General features: G+C 42.8%; 1 protein-coding gene across 1 annotated transcript in view; it reads right to left on the reverse strand.

The window, feature by feature from the left end:
• Positions 1-340: 340 nt before the first annotated feature.
• Positions 341-27076, reverse strand: part of KNL1 (kinetochore scaffold 1) — a 74068-nt gene continuing 47332 nt past the window's right edge. The window contains exons 14-26 of the mRNA XM_033190542.1: positions 24006-24121; positions 20454-20544; positions 19781-19897; positions 18253-18340; positions 14352-14429; positions 14137-14176; positions 12604-12705; positions 12071-12171; positions 8990-9058; positions 5548-5657; positions 5228-5346; positions 3291-3413; positions 341-926 (exon numbers count right to left, since the gene is read on the reverse strand). Of these exons, the coding sequence (XP_033046433.1) occupies positions 812-926; positions 3291-3413; positions 5228-5346; positions 5548-5657; positions 8990-9058; positions 12071-12171; positions 12604-12705; positions 14137-14176; positions 14352-14429; positions 18253-18340; positions 19781-19897; positions 20454-20544; positions 24006-24121 (1269 nt within the window). The 3' untranslated portion in view covers positions 341-811. The remainder of the gene's footprint in view (positions 927-3290; positions 3414-5227; positions 5347-5547; positions 5658-8989; positions 9059-12070; positions 12172-12603; positions 12706-14136; positions 14177-14351; positions 14430-18252; positions 18341-19780; positions 19898-20453; positions 20545-24005; positions 24122-27076) is intronic.

The raw sequence follows: 27076 nt of genomic DNA on the forward strand, positions 1-27076 counted from the left end.
CACCCAGCCCTACTTTCTCTTAATAGCATTTTTTTTTTTTTTTTTTTTTGAGACGGAGTCTCGCTCTCCCGGGCTGGAGTGCAGTGGCCGGATCTCAGCTCACTGCAAGCTCCGCCTCCCGGGTTTACGCCATTCTCCTGCCTCAGCCTCCCGAGTAGCTGGGACTACAGGCGCCCGCCAACTCGCCCGGCTAGATTTTTGTATTTTTTTTAGTAGAGACGGGGTTTCACCGTGTTAGCCAGGATGGTCTCGATCTCCTGACCTCGTGATCCGCCCGTCTCGGCCTCCCAAAGTGCTGGGATTACAGGCTGGAGCCACCGCGCCCGGCCATTAATAGCATTTTAGTAATGGAGAAAAAGGATAAAAGTTTGTAGACAGATACATCTCTACTCCAGAAATATCTGCTAGGCAGAAGCCAGGCAACCTAAAAATCATAGCTCTATCTTTATGGGAAAATGGCTCATGTTTTTGTCAGTGGTAACACTTCTTCTTATACTTAAAAGTTAATCATTAGGGCTTGTACTAAAGCAGAAAGCACTAGTTTAGTTAGGAGACATTTTTCCTAAGTGTCCTATTACTTAAACCTTTGGTACAAAGATGAATAAGTTGATAGTAGGCTATGAGGCCTATTATCCAGACTTCATCACCATCATTCTGCAGAGATCTAAAAAACATACAGATTAACTATAACATCATTGGAAGGAATTTTACTCAGCTTGTAATGACCTAAAAACAGAGGCTAAACAGCAATGGGACCCTGAAATAATATCAAGTACATTCTGCTTGGTTGTTCCAACGGTGGTCCAAGGGTCTAGTGGTAGAAATGGCAGTCCTGAAACAGATCTTGGTAAATTTGCTTGACTACATTCTTCAGGTAGTTGTTCTCCAGTGGCACTTTAGCTAGAATGGCAGCAATATCATCTTGGCTGGAAAGAACAAAGGTTAATCAATTTTTTTTTTTGTTTTTTTGCAACAGAGTCTTGCTCTGTCGCCCAGGCTGGAGCGCAGTGGAACAATCTCAGTTCACTGCAAGTTCCACCTCCCGGGTTCATGCCATTCTCCTGCCTCAGCCTCCCGATTAGCTGGGACTACAGGTGCCTGCCACCATGCCCAGCTAATTTTTGTATTTTTAGTAGAGACGGGGTTTCACTGTGTTAGCCAGGATGGTCTCCTGACCTTGTGATCCACCCGCCTTGGCCTCCCAAAGTGCTAGGATTACAGGTATGAGCCACCGCACCTGGCCAGGTTAATCAATTTTTTAAAAATCTTACACTTGTCTCCAACTGAGTGGAATTTACGTTCTTGGTCTCTCAGTTTCCTAGGAAGCACAAATGAGCATTTCTGGAAATAACCAGATGTCCAGTTTGAAATGGGATTCCAAAACAGGGCCTAAGAACCAATTCTATATGTAATTGTGAAGTATCTTAACCTAGCTACTTTTGTTGGTCATAAAAAATGTTAGCCTTGGTGTTTGCTGACAAATATGAGCACATTTTATTTTATTTTTTGGGGGGGACGGAGTCTTGCTCTGTCGCCCAGGTTGGAGTGCAGTTAGTGGCACGATCTAGGCTCATGGCAACCTCCATCTCCTGGGTGCAAGCAATTCTCCTGCCTCAGCCTCCCGAGTAGCTGGGATTACAGGCGCCTGCCACCACGCCTGGCTATTTTTTCTATTTTTAGTAGAGACAGGGTTTCACCATGTTGGCCAGGCTGGTCTCAAACTCCTGGCCTCAAGCGATCTGCCCAACTTGGCCACCCAAAGTGCTGGGATTACAGGCATGAGCCACCATGCCCGGCCTAAGTGAGCACATTTTTAACATCTGTTATCTTCCAATCTGTCAGCAGTGTATCTAAAAAGTCACAGAATACATCACAGTCTAGGAGGAATGAGACATTTTTAGGTCTGGTTGCACAGACTCTGTTTTGAGACAGCCTGGCTGTCCCAGGCTGGAGGCCAGTGGCATGATCCTGGCTCATCGCAACCTCCACCTCCCAGGCTCAAGCAATCCTCCCACCTCAGCCTCAAGATTAGCTGGGACTACTCACCACCACACCCAGCTAATTTATGTATATTTAGTAGAGGCGGGGATTCGCCATGTTGGCCAGGCTGGTCTCGAACTCTTGAGCTCAACTGATCCGGCCACCTTGGCCTCCCAAAGTGCTGGGCTTACAGACATGAGCCATCATATCTGGCCCTAACTTTTTTTTTTGAGACGGAGTTTCGCTTTGTCTCCCAGGCTGGAGTGCAGTGGTGTGATCTTGGCTCACTGCAACCTCTGCCTCCCAGGTTCAAGCAATTCTCTGCTTGAGCCTCCCGAGTAGCTAGGATTACAGGCACCCACCACCACGCCTGGCTAATTTTTTTTTTTTTTTTTTTTTTTTGAGACGGAGTCTCGCTCTGTCGCCCAGGCTGGAGTGCAGTGGCCAGATCTCAGCTCACTGCAAGCTCCGCCTCCCAGGTTCACGCCATTCTCCTGCCTCAGCCTCCCGAGTAGCTGGGACTACAGGCGCCGGCCATCTCGCCCGGCTAGTTTTTTGTATTTTTTAGTAGAGATGGGGTTTCACCCTGTTAGCCAGGATGGTCTCGATCTCCTGACCTCGTGATCCGCCCGTCTCGGCCTCCCAAAGTGCTGGGATTACAGGCTTGAGCCACCGCGCCCGGCCAACTCTGTTTTTAAAGGTCATAAAAGTTGTTTACGTATTATCTGTACTAAGCTAATGGTGAGTTTTTTCCTTCTTGATTCATGTTTTAGGTTGAAGTATTCAAACAGTGAAGCAGGTACAAAAGAATAGACCAGTGGTCTCCAGCATTCACTGGAGATAGCAATGAAGGTCACTGACTTTAAGAAAAAATTCTTCGCCTGTAATCCCAGCACTTTGGAAGGCTGAGGTGGGCAGATCACTAGGTCAAGAGATCGAGATGACCCAGGCTAACACGGTGAAACCCCATATCTACTAAAAATGCAAAAATTAGCTGGGTGGGTGTGGTAGTGTGTGCCTGTAAGTCTCAGTTACTCGGGAGGCTGAGGCAGGAGAATCACTTGAACCCGGGAGGAGGAAGTTGAAGTGAGCCGAGATTGTGCCACTGCACTCTAGCCTGGTGACAGAGTGAGACTCCACCTTAAACACACACACACACACACACACACACTCTTCAAAATGAACTCAAGAGAACTGACATTTAGCTCTCACTATGGTCCACTGATTTGCTGACCACTTTGAGGAATCCTTCAAATAAAATGAACATTAAAAAGTAGTCCAGAGTCTTACCCTGTTGGCCCTTTACTCACCTAGTGTTCCCAACATGATTCTGAATGGTGGAAGGTAATGGTACAGATGGATAATAGGCTGAGAGAGACAAAGTTATTTCAAACTTTGCAAATGCTGCAGAGCTAGAGAATAATAGTCTCAATCTGTAAAAGACAAGATCCACAATTAAAAATGCAACACAATAACAGCATGAAACACAAATTTTTTTTTTTTTTTTTGAGATGGAGTCTAGATCTGTCTCCCAGGCTGGAGTGCAGTGCACGATTTTGGCTCACTGCAACCTCCACCTCCCAGGTTCTATCGATTCTCCCAAGTAGTTGGGATTACAGGCGCCTGTCACCATATCCAGCTAAGTTTTGTATTTTTAGTAGAGACAGGGTTTCACCAACGTGGCCTCAAACTCCTGACCTCAAGTGATCCGCCTGCCTCACCTCCCAAAGTGTTGGGATTACAGGCGTGAGCCACTGTCCCAGCCCAATTTCATTTAATTTTTACACTGGCATGTCCAAGTTAGGTATACATTATTTCTTTTCCTTTTTTTCTTTTTTTTTGAGACGGAGTCTTGCTCTGTTGCCCAGGCTGGAGTGCAGTGGCGTGATCTCGGCTCACTGCAACCTCCGCCTCCCAGGTTCAAGCGATTCTCCTGCCTCAGCCTCCTGATTAGCTGGGACTACACGTGTGTGCCACCACACCCAGTTAATTTTTGTATTTTCAGTAGAGATGGGGTTTCACCTCGTTGGCCACATTGGTCTTGAATTTCTGACCTCAAATGATCCACCTGTCTCACCTCCCAAAGTGTTGGGATTACAGGCGTGAGCCACCGTCCCAGCTCAATTTCATTTTCTTTTCACACTGGCATGTTCAACCAAGTTAGGTACATACTCTCTCTTTTCTTTCTTTCTTTTTTTTTTTTGAGACGGAGTCGCACTCTATCACCCAGGCTGGAGTGCAGTGGCGCGATCTCGGCTCACTGCAACCTCCGCCCTCCAAGTTCAAGCGATTCTCCTGCCTCAGCCTCCCAAGTAGCCGGGATTACAGGTGCCTGCCACTGCGCCTGGCTAATTTTTTGTATTTTTAATAGAGACGGGGTTTCATCATCTTGGCCAGGCTGGTCTTGAACTCCTGACCTCGTGATCCACCCACCTTGGCCTCCCAAAGTGCTGGGATTACAGGCGTGAGGAGATGTGGAGTCTTTTTGTGCCCAGGTTGGAGTGCAGTGGCGAAATCTCGGCTCACTGCAAACTCCGCCTCCTGGGTTCAAGTGATTCTCCTGCCTCAGCCTCCTGAGTAGCTGGGACTACAGGCGCCCACCACCATGCCTGGCTAATTTTTGTATTTTTAGTAGAGACAGGGTTTCACCATATTGGCCAGGCTGGTCTTGAAGTCCTGACCTTGTGATTCGCCCACCTTGGCCTCCCAAAGTGCTGGGATTACAGGAGTGAGCCACTGCGCCAGTTGTTGACCAAGTTGACCAAGTACTTACTGTATATATATATTCATTTAATAAACTGTTGACCAAGTACTTACTATTGGGTTGAACTGGATTCCCCCAGATTCATATGTTGAATTACAAACCCCTAATACCTCAGAAAGTGACCTTATTTGGAGTCGCTACACAAGTAATATGTTAAGATGAAGTCCTTCTAGAGTAAGGTGGGCCCCTAATCCACTATGACTAGTGTCCTTATAAAAAGGGGAAATGTGGAGCAGACATGCACAATGAAAGAACACCATGTGAACATGAAGGGAGGTTATGCATTTACAAGCCAAGGAATGCCAAAGATTGCCAGCAAACCACCAGACATTGGGAGAAGGCATGGACAGATTCTAACAGCCCTCAGAAAGAACAACACTGCTTACACCTTAATCTCAGACTTCCAGCCTCCAGAACCTGTTGTTTAAGGTACCCAATTTGTAGCACTCTGTCATGGCAGTCCTTGGGAACTAATACACTTACTCAGTATTATTAACATCTATGTTCATTAGGTTATAATTTGGTCCCCATCTCTTTAAATACTCAATCTCCTCTCCAAGGAGTCTGCAATGGTGCACTACCAGTGAGAATTCTTCAAGCATCTAGAAAAAGTGGGAAAAAAAATCAAATGAAATTATGAAAACATTTCAATGCTTAGTGGCTCACTTATAACATTCAAAAAAGCTTAACAATTGAATACATTTATCATTTCAGGATCCACTATCATTTATGTAAAGTTTCAGTTCTGCTTTTTTTGGAAAGATATCACAAATTCTCCTTTAAATACTTCAATCAGGCTTTACCTTGGGTACCTCATGCTGGGTTCTACATGTCTTCTTCCAGGATTCCTTTTCCTCAACGTACTGGAAAATAAGCTTATGAACTAAAAGGGAGGAAGGAGGAGCTTGATCCTCTGGGGAAGGAAAAAAAAGCAAAAGCAGGTTAATATTTATGATACATGTATTTTATATAAGCAAAAAATACTATATTATATAAGCTAGAAATACTCTAAACACTACCAAGTACATAAGTATTCTGTCCCTTTTTTTCTTCTGGAGTCTCCATTCTCCCTCTGTTGCCCAGGCTGGAATGCAACGGCATGATCTTGGCTCACTGCAACCTCTGCCTTCCTGGTTCAAGCAATTCTCCTGCCTTAGCCTCCAGAGTAGCTGGGATGACAGGCACCTGCCACCATGACCGGCTAATTTTTGTATTTTTAGTAGAGACAGGGCTTCACCATGTTGGCCAGACTGGTCTTGAACTCCTGACCTCAGGTAATCCACCCGCCTTGGCCTCCCAAAGTGCTGGGATTACAGGCATGAGCCATCATGCCCAGACGTATTCTCTCCATTTTTATTTTCAAACATGATTACAACACATATGGCGAAGATAAGACATTTCTACAAAAACTCAAGCCTTTATCACATATAGAAACAGTATTTGAGTAAGAGTGTGGGTTTTCATGTAACACAGACCTGAGTTTAAATCCTGGATTTCTTTTCATTTCTTTTTTTCAGATGGAGTGTCACTCTATTGCCCAGGCTGGAGTGCAGCAGTGTGATCTCAGTTCACTGCAACCTCCGCCTCCTGCGTTCAGGCAATTCTCTTGCCTCAGCCTCCTGAGTAGCTGGGACTACAGGCACACACCACAATACCTGGCTAATTTCTTCGTATTTTTAATAGAGATAAGGTTTCACTATGTTGTCCAGGCTGGTCTTGAACTCCTGACCTCCAGTGATCCGCCCGCCTTGGTCTCCTGAAGTGCTGGGATTACAGGCGTGAGCTACGGCACCCAGCAATCCTGGCTTTCTTTAATACCTAAGTGATCCTAGACACAACATTTAAGTTTTTTGATCTGTAGTTTCCTAATTTGTAAAATGGGGAACAAATCGCGCGGACTTCATAGTGTTAAGTAATACACATGCCTGATACAGACTAAGTGCTCATAATAGTAGTTTTTAAATTATGAAAATAGCTATTAATCACTGCTCAAGACCTAGTAATCATTTTTTTTTTTTTTCTGAGACAGAGTCTTGCTCTGTCACCCAGACTGGAGTGCAGTGGAGCGATCTCGGCTCACTGCAAGCTCTGCCTCCTGGGTTCACGCCATTCTCCTGCCTCAGCCTCCTGAGTAGCTGGGACTACAGGCGCTCGCCACCATGCCTGGCTAATTTTTTAAATATTTTTAGTAGAAACGGGGTTTCACCGTGTTAGCCAGCGTGGTCTTGATTTCCTGACCTCATAATCCACCTGCCTCGGCCTCCCAATGTGCTGGGATTACAGGCATGAGCCGCCATGCCCTGGCATGTAATAATTTTTTTTTTTTTTTTGAGACGGAGTCTCGCTCTGTCGCCCAGGCTGGAGTGCAGTGGCCGGATCTTGGCTCACTGCAAGCTCCGCCTCCCGGGTTTACGCCATTCTCCTCCTGCCTCAGCGTCCCGAGTAGCTGGGACTACAGGCGCCCGCCACCTCACCTGGCTAGTTTTTTTTGTATTTTTTAGTAGAGACGGGGTTTCACCATGTTAGCCAGGATGGTCTCAATCTCCTGACCTAGTGATCCGCCTGTCTCGGCCTCCCAAAGTGCTGGGTTTACACACAGGCTTGAGCCACTGCACCCAGCCAATAATCTTTTTTAAATCTTTTTTTTTTTTTTTTGAGATGGAATCTTGCTCTGTCACCTAGGTTGGAGTCCAGTGGCACGATCTCAGCTCACTGCAACCTCCACCTCCCGGGTTCAAGCAATTCTGCCTCAGTCTCCTGAGTAGCTGGGATTACAGGCACCTGTCACTGTGCTCAACTAATTTTTGTATTTTTAGTAGAGATGGGGTTTCATCATGTTGGCCAGGCTGGTCTCAAACTCCTGACCTCATGATCTGCCTTCCTTGTCCTCCCAAAGTGCTGGGATTACAGGCGTGAGCCACCGTGCCTGGCCAAAAAAATCATTTCTTTTAAAAGCTACCAAAAATTTGGAACATTACCCAAGCAGTTTTATGTCTAATACACATTTCTAAGAAAACATTATTACTATTGTCATTGCTTATATTTAACGTAGTTTGTGAAAGAGTTCTCAAGGAGCAATTTATACCTGTAAAGCACCAACAAATATTCATTTATTTGTTTATTTATTTATTTAGAGATAGAGTTTCTCACTGTGGCCCAGGCTGGAGTGCAGTGGTGGAGTTTCGGCTAACTGTAACCTCCACCTCCTGGGTTCAAGCGATTCTCTCACCTCAGCCTCTTGAGTAGCTGGGACTATACGCATACACCACCACGCCTGGCAAATTTTTGTATTTTTAGTAGAGATAGGGTGTTTCACCATGTTGGCCAGGCTGGTCTCGAACTCCTGACCTCAGGTGATCCACCTGCCTCAGCCTCCCAAAGTGATGGGATTACAGGTATGACCCACCGCGCCCGGCCAATTTTTTTTTTAATTAAAAAATTTTTATTTTTATTTTTGTAGAAACAGGGTCTTGCTATGTTACCCAGGCTGGTCTCAAAGTCCTCAGCTCAAATGATCTGCCCACCTCGGCCTCCTAGAGTGCTGCAATTACAGGCATGAGCCACTGCACCTGGCCCGACAGATTTTTATTTTTATGTATTTATTTATGATTTATTTATTTTGAGAGAGTCTCGCTCTGTTGTCCCAGGCTGGAGAGCAGTGTCGGGATCTCAGCTCACTGCAAGCTCTGCCTGCTGGGTTCACGCCATTCTCCTGTCTCAGCCTCTCCAGTAGGTGGGACTATAGGCACCTGCCACCACACCTGGGTAATTTTTTTGTATTTTTAGTAGAGATGGGGTTTCACCGTGTTCACCAGGATGGTCTCGATCTCTTGATCTTGTGATCCGCCCACCTCGGCCTCCCAACGTGCTGGGATTACAGGCATGAGCCACTGCGCCCGGCCTTATTTTTATTTTTATTTATCTTTGAGATAAGGTCTCACTCTGTCACCCGGCTGGAGTGCAGTGGCGTGATCTTGGCTCACTGCAACCTGCACCTCCCAGGTTCAAGTGATTCTTCTGCCTCAGCCTCCTGAGTAGCTGGGGCTACACGAGGGCGCCACCACACCTGGCTAGTTTTTGTATTTTTAGCAGAGATGGGGTTTCACCATGTTAGTCAGGCTGGTCTCAAACTCCTGACCCCTGGTGATCCACCCGCCTCAGTCTCCCAAAGTGCTGGGATTAAAGGCATGAGTCATAGTGCCCAGCCCCAACAAATTTTTAGAGGCTTAAATGTTTTCAACTTACCGTCTAATAGAGATTGAAAATTCACATCAACAATCTTCCTATAACGCTTGTCCAGGAAAGGGAGACCAACTAGAAAGAACCAGAATAATGATTTTAAAAAAATTTTTTAGAGAGTCTCACTTTGTTTCCCAGGCTGGAGTGCAACGGTGCGGTCTTGGCTCACTGCAAGCTCCGCCTCCCAGGTTCAAACAATTCTTCTGCCTCAGCCTCCTGAGTAGCTGGGACTACAGGCGCGTGCCACCACACCTGGCTAATTTTTTGTATTTTTAGTAGAGACGGGGTTTCACCATGTTAGCCAGGATGGTCTCGATCTCTTGACCTTGTGATCCGCCCACCTTGGCCTCCCAAAGTGTTGGGATTAAAGGCATGAGCCATCATGCCCGGCCTTTTTTTTTTTTTTTTAACTACCTGATTTGAAGTCACATAAAACTCAGTACTTTAGAATCCTACTCCTTTTGCGTAGCAAGTTTTTCCACAGGAAGTTGAAGGGTTATCCTTGAATCACTGTTCTCTGTATTTAGTAAAGGCTCCCCTGAGACTGTTCAACTACACTGACTGGTATGTCTTTGAAGGACATTTAAAAGGTAGTACAGGCCGGGCGCGGTGGCTCAAGCCTGTAATCCCAGCACTTTGGGAGGCCGAGACGGGCGGATCACGAGGTCAGGAGATCGAGACCATCCTGGCTAACACGGTGAAACCCCGTCTCTACTAAAAAAATACAAAAAATTAGCCGGGCGAGATGGCGGGCGCCTGTAGTCCCAGCTACTCGGGAGGCTGAGGCGAGAGAATGGCGTAAACCCGGGAGGCGGAGCTTGCAGTGAGCTGAGATCCGGCCACTGCACTCCAGCCTGGGCGACAGAGCGAGACTCCGTCTCAAAAAAAAAAAAAAAAAAAAAAAAGGTAGTACACAGCTATATTTGTTAAGGCCTCCTCTTTTAACCCCTAACTTCTGTGAAAAGATAATTTTATTTTCAGCAATCATATAAGGAAAATGGCTATGATCTCCCTACAACTACTATCCTTGTATAAATACAGTAAAAATGAGTTATGCTTTTAGCATTGCTATAATACGTTTTAGGTAGCTGAGATGGCTGCTAGCTCCTCCAGACTCTAGGGTTATCTGTCTCCTAAATTGATTATTTTCTCTCTGTTGAATGCTTTGTTACATATTTTCTATGTGTTAGGTACTGTGGATACCATGAGAAAAACAGCATACTCAACCTGTGCCCTCAAGAAGCTTACAACTCAGGGAGACGCACAGATAACTGCACTAATAAACACAGCAAGAACTACAAACTATGATAAGCACTATTAAGGAAAACCACAGGAAGCAAGAACATACAACAGAAGGGCAAGAAACTGATCACTGAGAGCTAAGCTCTTACAATTATTAGTAGAAGTTCATTAGTGAAGTGGGGGAAAAGAGCGTTCGGGCATAGGAAACATCAGCATGAAGGTGCTGAGATAGGATAAATACAGCTGAGCAGGAAAGACCACGATCATTTAAGGAAATAAAAGAAGTCCACTGTGGCCAGCATGCAGAGGTAGGAAGGTAGTATGAGACACGAAAAGGAGAAAAATTCAATTCAGGCAAGGCTTCATAGGCTAGATCAAATATTTTGATCATTAGCCTGAGTAATAGGTGCATAGTCAGATTTTCAATAATCACTGTAGCTTCAGGGAGAAGAAGATCCATAAAGTCCCGTTGGAATGTTACTGTAGTCACCTAGGTTAGAGATGATTATTGACAGAACAGATGAAAAACAGTGGATGAATATTAAGAAACTAAAACCAGTAGGTTGGACGCTGTGGCTCATGCCTGTAATCCAGCATTTTGGGAGGCCAAGGTGGGCAAATCGCTTGAGGTCAGGAGTTGAGGCCAGCCTGGACAACATGGTGAAACCCCATCTCCACAAAAAATAAAAATATTAGCCGAGTGTGGTGGCACAAGCCTATAATCTCAGCTACTTGGAAGGCTGAGGCAGGAGAATCACTTGAACCTGGGATGCAGAGGTTGCAGTGAGCAGAGATTGCACTACTGCACTTCAGCCTGGGTGGCAGAGTGAGACTGTCTCAAAAAAATAAATACATAAATAAAAATAAAAACAAAAACAGCATGTCGTACTGATGATTTGAATTATGTACAGCAAGGGAGAAAGAGGTATAAAGTGATTCCTAAGTTTTAATTTTGGACCTGGACAGAAGGTAATACTACTCATCGAGAAAAGAAACTTTCAAGGAGAATCAGGTTTAGAGGCCCAGAGATTGTGAAGATCCTAAGTTCCAATACGGCCATGTTTGCCGATGGTTGGCCATGTTGATGCTGATTGGTTAAAGAGAAAAGACCTAAAAGAGACTGACAATTAGTAAACTCCAACAAAACAGCTGGGCCTCTGTCCAGTTACCATATAGTGATTTCCACCCTATACAGTGATTTCATCCTTTTAGATGATAAACCCACCTATACACACAGAACTTCCAATTAACTTGTTAGGGCCTCTTTTTTTTTTTGAGAGAGAGTTTCGCTCTGTTGCCCATGCTGGAGTGCAGTGGTGCAATCTTGGCTCATTGTAATCTCCACCTCCCGGGTTCAAGTGATTCTCCTGTCTCAGCTTCCCAAGTAGCTGTGATTACAGGTGCATGCCCAGCTAATTTTTTGTAGTTTTAGTAGAGACGGGGTTATCACCATGTTAGCCAGGCTGGTTTCAAACTCCTGACCTCAGGTGATCCCCCTGCCTCAGCCTCCCAAAGTGCTGGGATTATAGGCATGACCTGCAGGGCCTCACTCTTAAGTAAAAAAAGGAAAAAAAAAAAAAAAAGAAGAATCACCAGTCATTAGGGTAAATTCTCTATCACGAAAGATGGAGATGAAAAGAAAGAAACTTAGTAAATAGACATGAGTAGCATGTTTATCCATTATTTTGATAGCAAAATTTTTATTTATGATTGACTCTTCTAAGACTTTCAGCAGTGCTCTCATCATGTCAACAGTTATCAGTATAGTAAAATAAAGATTTGAATCTTTAGTGAGTGTAGCCATTTATTTTTTTGTAAAGGAATTATCTCACTTTGGCTCCTTACCAACTGACTCTTCAAAGGTGATGGTGAGCTGTACTGTGTCATAAACAAAGGTGAATACAGCTTGATCATCACTCCACTCAACGACATCCCACTCAGACAAGCTGAAGAGATATAAACAAGATTTTTAAAAAGTATTTTTAAAATTAAGATAAAAGAGAACTTCTGATACCACCCAAACAGTACCAACAACAGCTACTAATGTTTTTCCACTGGACTGGGAGGCAATATTTCAATTCAAATATTGTGAATGTACAAACTTAAGCTTTTAAAATAACTAAGAACTCAATCTTGAGTGGTATATCGGAGAAACACCAAGTCTAGGCAATGAAAAGTATAAAATATTGAGAAATTATAATTCCATAGTTCTTCTACTCTATTTTCAACTTACTGCTAAGTACACCGACTCTTTTTGAAACAGCACTGTATAGGTTAAGAACACCAACACACTAAAATTACATCAATTGCTCCAGTCGCTTCAGACAACCACAAGGTACAGAATAAAACACAAACAAATGACACCTGCATTTCTTTACCTCAACTGATCCAGCAGTTCTTCAGTTTTATTTCTTTGTTTTTGCATAAAGTCTATTTGAGCAAGGGTCTGCTCTTTTTGTACCTCCAGTTCTAAGAGATTTCTGCAAATAAAAGCAGGTATTCAGAGAGAGATAACGCTTTTATTAGAGAATTCAGACTCTATCAATATAAAAAGTTTATAATAAGAAGTCGCATGCTACATGACTCCCCACTGAGGTAATAATGTTAGGTGTATGGCATCCATTTCTGCATTCTTAGTTGTTGTTGTTGTTTTTAATAAGCATTAATTTAGAAGTGCGTCTACCTGGGAAAGGCATAAATCATTGTTTTTCAAATTAGGATCCATGAAGATATCCTTGGGATTCACATGTTAAGATACTGTTTAAATATTACATTTGGCCTGGGCGCGGTGGCTCAAGCCTGTAATCCCAGCACTTTGGGAGGCCAAGACGGGTGGATCACGAGGTCAGGAGATCGAGACCATCCTGGCCTACACGGTGAAACTCCGTCTCTATTAAAAAATACAAAAAACTAGCCGGGCGAGATGGCAGGCGCCTGTAGTCCCAGCTACTCGGGAGGCTGAGGCAGGAGAATGGCGGAAACCCGGGAGGCGGAGCTTGCAGTGAGCTGAAATCGCGCCACTGCACTTCAGCCTGGGCTACAGAGCGAGACTCCGTCTCAAAAAAAAAAAAAAAAAAAAAAACTGAGATGTCAGTTTTGCTTTTTTTTTTTTACCTGTATTTGGTTTTGTTTAGTTGTTAGAGCTAAACAGAACATATCTTTGTTAATCATTTTGCTAGTATCAATTTAATTTCAGCCAAACACTATCACCTGTCAAATTAATGTTGTCAACTAGAATTTTAGTGGTTTTGTCATTATTTCTATTTGCTTTCTTTTAGATTTATAGTTGAATAAGATTTATAGGCCTAAGAAATACATAGTTCATTTTTTTTTTTTGAGACGGAGTCTTGCTCTGTCGCCCAGGCTGGAGTGCAGTGGCCGGATCTCAGCTCACTGCAAGCTCTGCCTCCCGGGTTTACGCCATTCTCCTGCCTCAGCCTCCCGAGTAGCTGGGACTACAGGCGCCCGCCACCTCGCCCGGCTAGTTTTTGTATTTTTTAGTAGAGACGGGGTTTCACCATGTTCGCCAGGATGGTCTCAATCTCCTGACCTCGTGATCCGCCCGTCTCGGCCTCCCAAAGGGCTGGGATTACAGGCTTGAGCCACGGCACCCGGCAGAAATATATAGTTCATTTTATACTTGTTTATATTTATATTTATTAAACAAAAAGGATACTGGTAGTATTCAAGCTTGAGAAACACTGTGGTGGATAAATGCCCTGTAAACAGTAAGTGCTCCAAAACTACTGTTGCCTATGATGGACTCTAGGTTTCCACTCAAAGTGGAGAAGCCCTGAGTCAGCCTAAGTCAAGACTCATGTCCCCAATTTTGTCAGTCTCTGGAGGTAGGAAGTCATCTAGCCTTCTGTAGTTTAGCATTATATTTTCTAACACTTGGATTAAAGGCTGACCTTTGAAGCTCCTCTTCTTCAGTTTTCAGCTGTTCCAATTCTTTGGAAAAAATAAGAAAAAAAAAAAAAACAGAACAAACATATTAGAATGTTGCCACAAAAATCATGTTTTATTGAAAATTCTACCTAACTTAATCTCACCTAAGTATACAAACAAACTCAGAACAGAAGGGCTTCTCCCACACCCATTTATCTCCTTAACTAATTCAATTAACCTTTCTCTGCAGCTCTCATTTCAGAATCCCATTTGTCCACAGGATTGTCTTTCTCTTCATCCTCCAAATTCTTAGTTTCTAAAATAGATAATATGTGTTAGAATAATTCAGTAAAAACTAAGTAAAAAAGAAAACAAAATAAGGAAGAAAAAAAAGAATAATCCAGTCAAAAACAATGTATTAAACAACGAGAGATTGTTTCTTTGGTAGTAGAAAGTTTAGAAGTACCAGTCTGATGGCTTATATATTTTTTTTCTGTGAGAGAGAAAGTAAGATAGTCAACAAAGGGGTGAACTTTAGACTATGGAATTCATGTACTCGTGGTCAATTCAGTGCAAAAAAACATGTACTAGGCACTTACTCTGAATGAAACATAGTCCTAGGGACTCTGAAGGATATGGAGAAAAAGAAGAGCTGATTCTTGCCTCCACCAAGCTTATAATTTAATCAGGAAGATAAACTATACAAAATAACTATAATACAAGTAGATGTGATGGGTAAAATAAGAAGTACTAGCAAAAGAGCCGTGGGAGCTCAAGGAATATAGACTACTTTCTTTGGTGAAAAACAGGAGAATGTAGTATGTAGCAGCAAAGACAAAAGTAGAAATGATCAGGCTAGTGGCATGTGTCTGTAAGTGTCCAACTACTCAGGAGGCTGAAGAGGGAGGATTCCTTGAGCCCAGGAGTTTGAAGCTGCAGTGAGACTCTCTCTCTCTCTTTTTTTTTTTTAAAAAAAGGCAGGTGTAGTGGTTCACGCCTGTATTCCTAGCACTTTGGGAGGCCGAGATGGGCAGATCACTTGCAGCCAGGAGTTCTGAGACCAGCCTGGCCAAGATGGTGAAATACCATCTCTACTAAAAATACAAAAATTAGCTGGGGGCGGTGGTGCATGCCTGTAATCTTAGCTATTTGGGAGGCTGAGGCACAAGAATTTCTTGAATCCAGGAGGCAGAGGTTACAGTGAGCGGAGATCATGCCACTGCACTCCAGCCTGGGTAACAGAGCGAGACTTTGTCTCAAAAAGTGGCCAAACTGCATAAAAATAGCAATTTTGGTGGGAATTTTTTTTTTTTTTTTTTGATATGGAGTCTCGCTCTGTGGCCCAGGCTGGAGTGCAGTGGCCGGATCTCAGCTCACCGCAAGCTCCGCCTCCCGGGTTTACGCCATTCTCCTGCCTCAGCCTCCCGAGTAGCTGGGACTACAGGCGCCCGCCACCTCGCCCGGCTAGTTTTTTGTATTTTTTTAGTAGAGACGCGGTTTCACCGTGTTAGCCAGGATGGTTTTGATCTCCTGACCTCGTGATCCGCCCGTCTCGGCCTCCCAAAGTGCTGGGATTACAGGCTTGAGCCACCGCGCCCGGCCTGGTTAGAATTTAAGACGTGTATGGGAGTAGTAACAAATCATGTAAATCTGAATACAACTGTGGAGGATATGAAATGTCAAGCTCAGAAGTTTGGACCTTTTTTTTTTTCCTTTAAGCCAACCACAGAGAAAGTTAAGTTTGGGTCAGGCATTGTGGCTCGCGCCTGTAATCCCAGCACTTTGGGAGGCCGAGGCGGGTGGATCACCTGAGGTCGGGAGTTTGAGATTAGCCTAACATGGAGAAACCCCATCTCTACTAAAAATGAAAAAAAAAAAAAAAAATTAGCCAGGCCTGGTGGTGCATGCCTGTAATCCCAGCTACTCAGGAGGTTTAGGCAGGAAAATCGCTTGAACTCGGGAGGCAGAGGTTGCGGTGAGCCGAGATCACACCATTGACTCCAGCCTGGGCAACGAGAGTGAGACTCCGTCTCAAAAAAAAAAAAAAAAAAAAAGGCCGGGTGCGCTGGCTCAAGCCTGTAATCCCAGCACTTTGGGAGGCCGAGACGGGCGGATCACGAGGTCAGGAGATCGAGACCATCCTGGCTAACACAGTGAAACCCCGTCTCTACTAAAAAAAAAATACAAAAAACTAGCCCGGCGAGGTGGCGGGCGCCTATAGTCCCAGCTACTCGGGAGGCTGAGGCAGGAGAATGGCGTAAACCCGGGAGGTGGAGCTTGCAGTGAGCTGAGATCCGGCCACTGCACTCCAGCCTGGGCGACAGAGCGTGACTGCCTCAAAAAAAAAAAAGAAAAAAAAGAAAAAAAAAAGAAAGTTAAGTTTGGACTTTACTTTGTAATAAATGGAAAGACAGAAGTTTTTCAGAGGAGTAACATTAATGAAAACTGTCTTTCACAATTATTAATCTGGCAGCAATGTGCAGTTTGGACTGGAAGGAGGCAGAATAATGGTAAGAATGTATAAAGGTTAGATAGAAGACTGAAATAGCACATTTCAGAATTAAGATGAGCCTTAATGGGAAAAGGAAATAAACACATGAGATACTGAAGCTGCGGATGACAGGACTTGTTAAGAGAACCTCAAAGACAAAGTATTGAGCCTTTTACAATGTATAAGAATTGTGACTGCTATAAATAAAGATGAGAAACATCATAAGAGAGAACAAGTTTTTGGATTTTATTTTTGAGCTGGGAGAATGTATTTAAATTTATTTATTTAGTTAGTTCACTCTGTCGCACAGGTTGGAGTGCAGTGGTGTGATCTTGCCTCACTGTAGCCTTGACCTCCTGGGCTCAAGAGATCTTCCTGCCTCAGCCTCCCAAGTAGCTAGGACTACAGGCATGTGCTACCACACTGAGCTAAACTTTTGTTTTTTGTAGAGATAGTGTCTCGCTATGTTGCCCAGACTGTATTCAGAGTTTAAGGTGTTTAAGGATATTTTTGCATACAGGTTCAGAAGGAAGCTAGAAATTAAGTCTGGAACTCAAGAGAGAGAGGCTAAAGATGCCCTCACCTGAAATGATTATAAGCTACTTTAGGGCAAAAACTGTGTCTTAAATATTTTTATTTCTTTTCTGATATTAAGCACAGTACCTGGCATGCCGTACATACTCAAAAAATGCTTGAGGAATTTAAATTTGGGAATCAGTCACATAATTATTAAGGCAGACGAAAGCACTGAGGGAGAGAATATAGAAAAGAATAGGTGATAAAATATAAATCCCCACAAGGGATCAGTTAGAGAAAGAGAGGCAACAGAGAAGCTGGATGGAGCAGCCAGGAGAAAACAACTGGGTCAAGGTAGTGCATTATCACAGAGATTAAGGGAGATGAACATTTCAGGAAGAAAATAACAGTCATCAGTGTCAAAAGCTGAAAGAGGTCAAAATGGCTAAGGACTGAGAAGAACAAAATTTGATGACTGTGCAGAATCATGTGATATTTGAGAAAGCAGTTTCAGGAGAGTAACTCTAAAAAGTTGGGATTATGAAAGGCCAAACTGAAAAGATATAGTTTTCAAACTGAGATAAATTCATCTATTAAAAAACACAAAATTACAGTCTAGGTTATCTTGAGAAGCTCTTGATTGTATTATGGATGACTATATTAAAGGAAGTTTAATTTGCTCTAATTTACTTATTTATGTATTTGTTTTATTATTATTATTTTTGAGATGCAGTCTCACTCTGTCACCCAGGCTGGAGTGGCGCAATATTGGCTCACTGCAACCTCCGCATCCTGGGTTCAAGGGATTCTCCTGCCTCAGCCTCCTGAGTAGCTGGGACTACATGCGCCCACCACCATGCCCAGCTAATTTTTAAATTTTTAGTAGAGATGGGGTTTCACCATGTTGGTCACGCTGGTCTCAAACTCCTGACCTCAAGTGATCTGCCCAGCTTAGCCTCTCAAAGTGCTGGGATTACAGGCGTGAGCCACTGTGTCCAGCCAATTTATTCTAATTTAATATCTCAAGTTGCTTAAAAAGTCTTCAATATTGTGGTATCAACATTCTCTACTGTAGGAGAGCATTTAGATACAATTAAATTTTTTTTTTGGAAAAGTATTTAAAATACTTTACCTGTTTCCATCTCACTAAGGCAGTTATCGATCTTCTTAAGTATTTTATCCATCTCATCTATCTTTATTTGAAGTTTCTCCCTCTCATTCTAAATACAAAAGATTATAGACTGTCAGGTTAAACCTCTAAAGAAAATATTATAAATGGTTCAGATTGCTCACATAATTGCTCTATCATGATCACAAACAGTCAAATCTTTTTTTTTTTTTTTTTTTTTTTGAGGTGGAGTCTCGCTCTGTTGCCCAGGCTGGAGCGCAGTGGCTCGATCTCGGCTCACTGCAAGCTCCGCCTCCCGGGTTCACACCATTCTCTTGCCTCAGCCTCCCGAGTAGCTGGGACTACAGGCGCCCACCACCACGCCCGGCTAATTTTTTGTATTTTCAGTAGAGATGGGGTTTCACCGTGTTAGACAGGATGGTCTCTATCTCCCGACCTTGTGATCTGCCTGCCTCGGCCTCCCAAAGTGCTGGGATTACAGGCGTGAGCCACCACGCCCAGGCCACAAACAGGCAAAACTTAAAATGAAGGTCAAAGCTTTAAGTTGAAACTTAAAAAATAAAAGATAATTTTATTAAAATAAGTTTTAGCCAAAAGAACTCCGGAAAATTAGTTTATTTTATAAATTTAATAAAATATTTTATTAAAAGAAAATGAAATAATTTAAAAAGCATACTGACATAAAACTAATTTTGGTACTTTATTTTAGCATTTCTATAAGTGTTCCATGGAATACAATATATTAATATTTATTACTTAAAAACACTTCTATGATGAACGAAACATGGGAAACAGTGGTCAAAAAGAATTACAGCATTTATGCTTAGACTTTTTTTTTTTTTTTTTGAGACAGAGTCTCGCTCTGTTGCCCGGGCTGGAGTGCAATGGCCAGATCTCAGCTCACTGCAAGCTCCGCCTCCTGGGTTTACGCCATTCTCCTGCCTCAGCCTCCGGAGTAGCTGGGACTACAGGCACCCGCCACCTCACCCGGCTAGTTTTTTGTATTTTTTAGTAGAGACGGGGTTTCACCATGTTAGCCAGGATGGTCTCGATCTCCTGACCTCGTGATCCGCCCGTCTCGGCCTCCCAAAGTGCTGGGATTACAGGCTTGAGCCACCGCGCCCGGCCGGAAAGTTTTTTAATGCAGAGCCTTTTAAAAAAGCTAATCATTTTGGGAAATGCTGCTTTAAACACAAGTACATACGTATACAGCTTAGTATGGACTATGAAGAAGATAATACTATGATATAGTCCTTAGCAATGGGAGACCAGAATCCTATATATTTTATTTCAGTATGTATGATGGATAATAGTATTTGAGATTAGACATAGGTCCACATTAGTAATTATATTCCAGTATTACTCAAGATGCCAGGATTTGCCACTTTTGACAAATTGAACCTTACCTCTTAATTGTAAGTTTTTGCCCAAGTCTTATTCACATGTCTTTGAAGGAAGATTCTTCATATTCTATAACCACTATAAAGTAATTTTAATATCTCTTTCTATGATATTAACTGTCTCAAATTACCTGAGCTGACTGCACCAGCTTGCCATACAGAGCCACTTTTCCTTGGTGAGTGAAGACTTTAGTCATCTTGGTAAAACGTGATTTTATTTTGTTAAGGTAAATTCCAAAGGCCTTCAGCTGGAAGGGAAAGTTAGAGCGTACATTTTACTAAAACAAATGAGTCAGAAGGGGTAAATGGATTTGCCTATCCTAAGGCAAGACATTTGTCATTGGCAAATTTAATTCCATATAATTGTTGTGTAAGACCAGAAAAAATATTTCAGTTTTGATTCCTGCCTTTAATTCACTTATTCATATTATGAATTAAAAAATGACAGGCTCCTAGTTAATGAAACTTTTTAATATATTAGGGCACATTTATAAAATGGGTCACTTGCTATTTAATCAATTAAAGTAAATCTTTTCTTCGTCTAAATCTAAGTGAAAGGCAAATAGCCAGGAGGGAACTCTAAATAAACTTCAACTATAGTTCATATATTAAATTGATCTCAGGTTTGAAAAGATTACGTATTAACAATTGTGTGTAATTAAATAAGACCCTGGTACCACATTACACCTAAAAAATAAGTTAAATAACTCATCACTGATGACCAAGTAACAGTTACTTATTTCACAATAAACATTGATCAGAATGTCTTTACTGATGCCCATTCAGAAAATGAGACAAAAGTACCTCGTCGTCAGAGCAGTGTCTCATTTTTTCCCACAGGTTCTTATTTATATCAGCCAACAGCTTATCTTGGTTCAATGCAGAAAGCTTTAATCTAAAATACAGAAAAGTTAATTAGCACAGGGTTCAGAAGCCAGCTTGAACGAACCAGCCCAGATCTACAGTCAGGCTTAATTTAATTCTTCCTAGTTTTTTCCTACATAATAAGAGGGGAATTCATTCAAAAAAAGCTTGATCATTCAATCTTATTATTCACTTGAATAACAGTTCAAGAATGTCATAAATCAAAAAAACTTCTGTCACTAATAGAATTCTCATCTCAACATACCAACTTGTTCCAATGTGAAACATTTTGCTTATAAAGAATCCTAAGGTCTGTCAATGATCGCTGCTATAAAGTTGTAGCTACTGTTATTATTATCATTATTATTATTATTTTTGAGACAGAGTCTCACCCTGTTGCCAGGCTGGAGTGCAGTGGTGCAATCTTGGCTCACTGCAGTCTCCACCTTCTGGGTTCAAGCAATTCTCTTGCTTCAGCCTTTGCCTCAGCCTCCCGGTTACCTGGGACTACAGGCGCGTGCCACCACGTCCACTTAATTTTTTTGTATATTATTTTAATAAAAGTTCCTGGCCAGGTGCGATGGCTCACGTCTGTAATCCCAGGACTTTGGGAGGCCGAGGCGGGCAGATCACAGGGTCAGGAGATAGAGATCATCCTGGCTAATACGGTGAAAACCTGCCTCTACTAAAAATAAAAAATTAGTTGGGTGTGGTGGCGGGCGCCTGTAGTCCCAGCTACTCAGGAGGCCGAGGCAGGAGAATGGCATGAACCTCGGAGGTGAATTTCTCAGTGAGCTAAGATTGCGCCTGGGTGACAGAGTGAGGCTCTGTCTCAAAAAATTAATAAATAAAAAATAAATAAAACTTTCCAATTCAGTTCAAAGTCATATTTCACATTTTTAGAATAGCATTTATAAAAGCAGCAAAGATATTATAGTCTCAATATATATTAGTATTTTGTTAATAAATGGAGAAAATAAATTTCTAACGGAGATAAAAGATCTCTTGTAGAGGATATATGCAGGCACATAGATGCAAAATCAAACAGTAAAGCACACCTAAACCAACTGCTCATTGAGTGTAAGATCCTCTTTCATTCAAAATAAACATTCTCAGCTGGTGCGGTGGTTCAAGACCTGTAATCCCAGCACTTTGGGAGGCTGAGGTGGGTGGATCACTTGAGGTCAGGAGTTCAAGACCAGCCTGGCCAACATGGTGAAATCCCATCTCTACTAAAAATACAAAAATTAGCCCAGCATGTTGGCGGGCACCTGTAATCCCAGCTACCCAGGAGGCTGAGGCAGGTGAATTGCTCGAATCCAGGATGCGGCAGTTGCAGTGAGCTGAGATGGCGCCACTACACTCCAACCTGGGCAACATCGCAAGACTCTTGTCTCAATTAAAATAAACAAAGAAACAAAGAAACAAACAAACATTCTCAGGGAAATCCTGACCCAGCCAACTCTTTCCAACAACATGAAGATATAAAATTTGCCAGTTTTGTTCAGTGATGAACCCCAGTGCATCGTATAGTACACTGGAAGATATAGGTGCTCAATAAATATTTGTTAAATGAACAGAATCAGGCAAATCTGAAATATCTTACATTTCTGATTTTAAAACTACGTAATTCTTTTTAAAATTTTTTTAATATTCTTTTTCTTCTACTTCTAAAACACAGATAATTCTTAAAGATTATTTTATTTCTTTTCTGTTAGATTGGTTCAAATTTAGTTGGATAGTCCCAGATGAGTATGACATAAACATTATTCTGAGTTTTAAAGTCTGATTTACCTAAGGGAATCTAGATATATCTAATTTATAAATCAGTCTGCAGTATTTACGTATACCATATCAATGAGCTATCTTCTAAGTAAAACCATGTTCTTTCATATACGTAAACAAGCGTAAATGTGGTAAAATTATACACTCAAAGGCAATCTGATTTCAGGCACTATATACAGATTGAGTACCCCTTATCTGAAATGCTTGGGACCAGAAGTATTTTGGATTTTGGACTATTCGGATATATGAGAAACCTTGCGGGTGAAACCCAAGCCTAAACGTAAAATTAATTTACGTTTCATATATACCTTGTACACACAGTTTGAAGGTAATTTTATACAATATTTTAAACAATTCTGTGCATGAAACAAAGTTTGTGTAAAGTACTTAAGTATTTATGTGTGGAATTTTCCACTTGCATCATGTTGGTGGCTAAAACGTTTTGGATTTTGGAGCATTTCCGATTTCCAATTTCCATATTAGGGTTACTCAACCTGCATAAATCTCTAAAGGGTATTTTCTTTTGAAGATGTTCTCTAGCAATCAACTTATGATATCATAATCTAATAATTACTGTTTATTCTTATAAACAGAATCACCACGGCAGATCACCTGAGGTCAGGAGTTCAAGACCAGCCTGGCCCACCTGGCAAAACCCCGTCTCTACTAAAAAATACAAAAACTAGCCGGGCGTGGTGGCAGGCACCTGTAATCCCAGCTACTTGGGGGGCTGAGGTGGGAAAATCGCTTGAACCCGGGAGGTGGAGGTTGCAGTGAGTCGAGATCACACCATTGCACTCCAGACTGGGTGACAGAGCAAGACTCCGTCTCAAAAAAAAAAAAAAGAAAAGAAAAGAAAAATAAATGGCAGACTTGGGCACAGTGGCTCATGCTGTAATCCCAGGAGGTTGAGGCAGAAGGATCACTTGAGGATAGGAACTTGAGACCAGCCTGAGAAACACAGCAAGAGCTTGTCTTTAAAACAGTTTTTAAACTTTAGTTGGGCATGGTGAGAGACCCCATCTCTTAGAACACCTACTTTTTCCTAAGAATGGTATGAAAACAATTTATTTATTTATTTATTTATTTATTTATTTATTTATTTATTTATTTTTTGAGGCGGAGTCTCGCTCTGTCGCGGACTGGAGTGCAGTGGCCGGATCTCAGCTCACTGCAAGCTCCGCCTCCCGGGTTTAGGCCATTCTCCTGCCTCAGCCTCCCGAGTAGCTGGGACTACAGGCGCCCACCACCTCGCCCGGCTAGTTTTTGTATTTTTAGTACAGACGGGGTTTCACTGTGTTAGCCAGGATGGTCTCGATCTCCTGACCTCGTGATCCGCCCGTCTCGGCCTCCCAAAGTGCTGGGATTACAGGCTTGAGCCACCGCGCCCGGCCTGAAAACAATTTATATACGCCATTTCTATTGTTCGTATCTATTGGCCGAGTAGGTTTTATTAACCCCACTTGATGGATTTGGAAATGAAGGTTAAATGACTTACCCAAGGCTACACAGCTAGTGTTGAAGCCAAGATTGAGCTTCAATCTGACTACAAGGCCAAAGCTCTTTCTCTCACATCACACGGCCAATTAATGCCATCAACTTTACCCCATGACAGTGTTATTCTAATCAAAACCTTACCACACAAACTATTCACTGATCCCTCCCCTCCCCTCAAAAAAACACACATAAAAATTAAAACTTTCATACTCTTCAATCTTTTGGCGACGAGCCTCACAATCTTCTCTATAAATCTGTATCTTGGGTCGGTAAACATATTGACTTAACATCAGGTCTTCTGGAGTAGGTGGTGTGTTTATAGTAAACTGGAAAAAAAAAATTCAGTCCCTGAGAACTGGTATCTTGTAGACAAAACCATACATAAGAATTAACTCAAATTTCAGAGTGCCTATTTTAAAACATTCTACAAAGAAAAATTTGACATACTCCATCAAGTTCATAATGCCAGTAAGCAAAAAATTGGAATCTGAATTCTAAGTCTTAGAATCTGACTTCTAAGTCCCTTTCCCCATAGATGTTTACTGGAACTGTGGTTTTTCTTACTCACATGGGAATGACAGTAGTTTGAATATGGCTATGTTAAGAAAATAAACACTACCTAAAAATTCAAACTTACCAGGAACGCTTTTTAATTTTTTTTTTTTAAGCCAGTTTCCTAGTAACTATTCCCATTCTCTAGCCATAATCCTTACTCTATCCCAGGCTGAACTCAAACTTTTCTGGCATATCCTCCAATTATAAAATAAGACAGGGAAAATTTGGTTATTTAAAAATGTTTTTATAGCACTAATCCAATGGCTTTGATGTCCTTGATGCAGTATTGAAAAAATCAAGTCAGGGCCAGGTTTGGTGGATCACACCTGTAATCCCAGCACTTTGGGAGGTGGCAGGCAGATCACTTGAGGTCAGGAGTTTGAGACCAGCCTGGCCAAATGATGAAACCCTGTCTCTTCTAAAAATACAAAAATTAGCTGGGCGTGGTGGCACACGCCTATAGTCCCAGCTACTCTGGAAGCTGAAGCAGGAGAACTGCTTGAGCCCGAGAGGTGTAGGTTGCAGTGAGCCAAGATTCCACCACTGCACTCCAGCCTGGGCAACAGAGCAAGATTCCGTCAAAAAAAAAAAAAAAAAGAAACGAAAAGATAAAAATCAAGTCAGTTCCTTATTTACAAAAATCAAACAAAACCCCACAAATGAACCTCCAACTCCGAGGCTCAAGCGATCTTCCTGCCTCATCCTCTCCAGTAGCTAGGAGTACAGGTGTGTCACCATGCCTGGCTAATTTTAAAATTTTTTGTAGAGATGGGGTCTTGCTACGTTGCCCAGCAATTCGTTGTTTCGAATTCCTGGCCTCAAGTGATTCTCCTGCCTCAACCTCCCAAAGCACTGGGATTACAGATGTTAGCCACTGTCTCCAGCTATGACTAGACTTTTTTTTTTTTTTGAGATGGGGTCTGGCTGTCACCTAGGCTGCAGTGTAATGGTGTGATCATGGCTCATTGCAGCCTCAGCCTCCCGGGATCAAGCAATTCCCCAGCCTCAGTCTGCCAAGAAACTAGGACTACAGGTGCATGCCAGCCACCACGCTTGGCTAATTAAAACAAAATTTTTTTTCCTTTTTTTTTTTTGAGATTAAGTTTTGCTCTTGTTGCTCAGGCTGGAGTGCAGTGGAGTGATTTCAGCTCATTGCAACCTCCACCTCGTGGCTTCAAGCGATTCTCCTATCTCAGCCTCCACAGTAGCTGGGATTACAGGTGTGTGCCACCATGCCTGGCTACTTTTGTATTTTTAGTAGATATGGGGTTTCACCATGTTGGCCAGGCTGGTCTCGAACCCCTGGCCTCAGGTGATCTGCCCACCTCGGCTTCCCAAAATGCTGGGATTACGGACATAAGCCATCATGCCCGGCCAAATTTTTTTTTTTTTAGGTATGGGGTTTTGCTGCGTTGCCCAGGATGGTCTCAAACTCCTAGACTCAAGTGATCCTCTTGCCCTGGTCTCCCAAAGTGCTGGGATTACGAGCATGAGCCACTGCACCCAGCCAAAAAAAAAAAAAAAAAAAAGATTTTTAAGGCTAGACTTAAACATAACAATCAAAACTGTATGTACTGGTTAAAAAAGAAATGGAAGGCTGGGCACAGTGGCTCGTGCCTGTAATCCCAGCACTTTGGGAGGCCGGGGCGGGCGGATCACCCGAGTTTGGGAGTTCATAACCAGTCTGACTAACAATAGAGAAACCCTGTCTCTACTAAAAATACAAAATTAGCCGGGTGTGGTAGCGCATCCTGTAATCCCAGCTACTCGGGAAGCTGAGGCAGGAGAATTGCTTGAACCCGGGAGGTGGAGGTTGCAGTGAACCAAGATAGCGCCATTGCACTCCAGCCTGGGCAACAAGAGCAAAACTCTGTCTCAAAAAAAAAAAAAACAGAAAAAAGAAAAAAAAAAGAAATGGCAGACGGGCGTGGTAGCTCACGCCTGTAATCCCAACACTTTGGGAGGCCAAGGCAGGCAGATCACCTGAGGTCAGGAGTTCAAGACCAGCCTGGCCCACCTTGCAAAACCCCGTCTCTACTAAAAAATACAAAAACTAGCCGGGCGTGGTGGCAGGCACCTGTAATCCCAGCTACTTGGGGGGCTGAGGTGGGAAAATCGCTTGAACCCGGGAGGTGGAGGTTGCAGTGAGTCGAGATCACACCATTGCACTCCAGACTGGGTGACAGAGCAAGACTCCGTCTCAAAAAAAAAAAAAAAAGAAAAAAAAAAGAAAAGAAAAATAAATGGCAGACTTGGGCACAGTGGCTCATGCTGTAATCCCAGGAGGTTGAGGCAGAAGGATCACCTGAGGATAGGAACTTGAGACCAGCCTGAGAAACACAGCAAGAGCTTGTCTTTAAAACAGTTTTTAAACTTTAGTTGGGCATGGTGAGAGACCCCATCTCTAAATATAAATATGACAACACTAGAACCCAGATTATCCTCCCCTCCCCTCCCCTCTCCTTTTTCCCTTTTCCCTCTTCCCTCTTCTTTTCTTTTTGGAGATGGAGTCTCGCTCTGTCACCCAGGCTGGAGTGCAGTGGTGTGATCTTGGCTCACTGTAACTTCTGCCTCCTGGGTTCAAGGTTGAGGCAATTCTCCTGCCTCAGTCTCCCGAGTAGCTGGGACTACAGGTGCATGCTGCCACGCCTGGCTACTTTTTTTGTATTTTTAGTAGAGACAGGGTTTCACCATGTTGCCCAGGCTGGTCTCGAACTCCTGAGCTC

Source organism: Trachypithecus francoisi, unplaced genomic scaffold (genome assembly GCF_009764315.1).
Source record: "Trachypithecus francoisi isolate TF-2019V2 unplaced genomic scaffold, Tfra_2.0 Lachesis_group3, whole genome shotgun sequence".
Taxonomy (NCBI): domain Eukaryota; kingdom Metazoa; phylum Chordata; class Mammalia; order Primates; family Cercopithecidae; genus Trachypithecus; species Trachypithecus francoisi.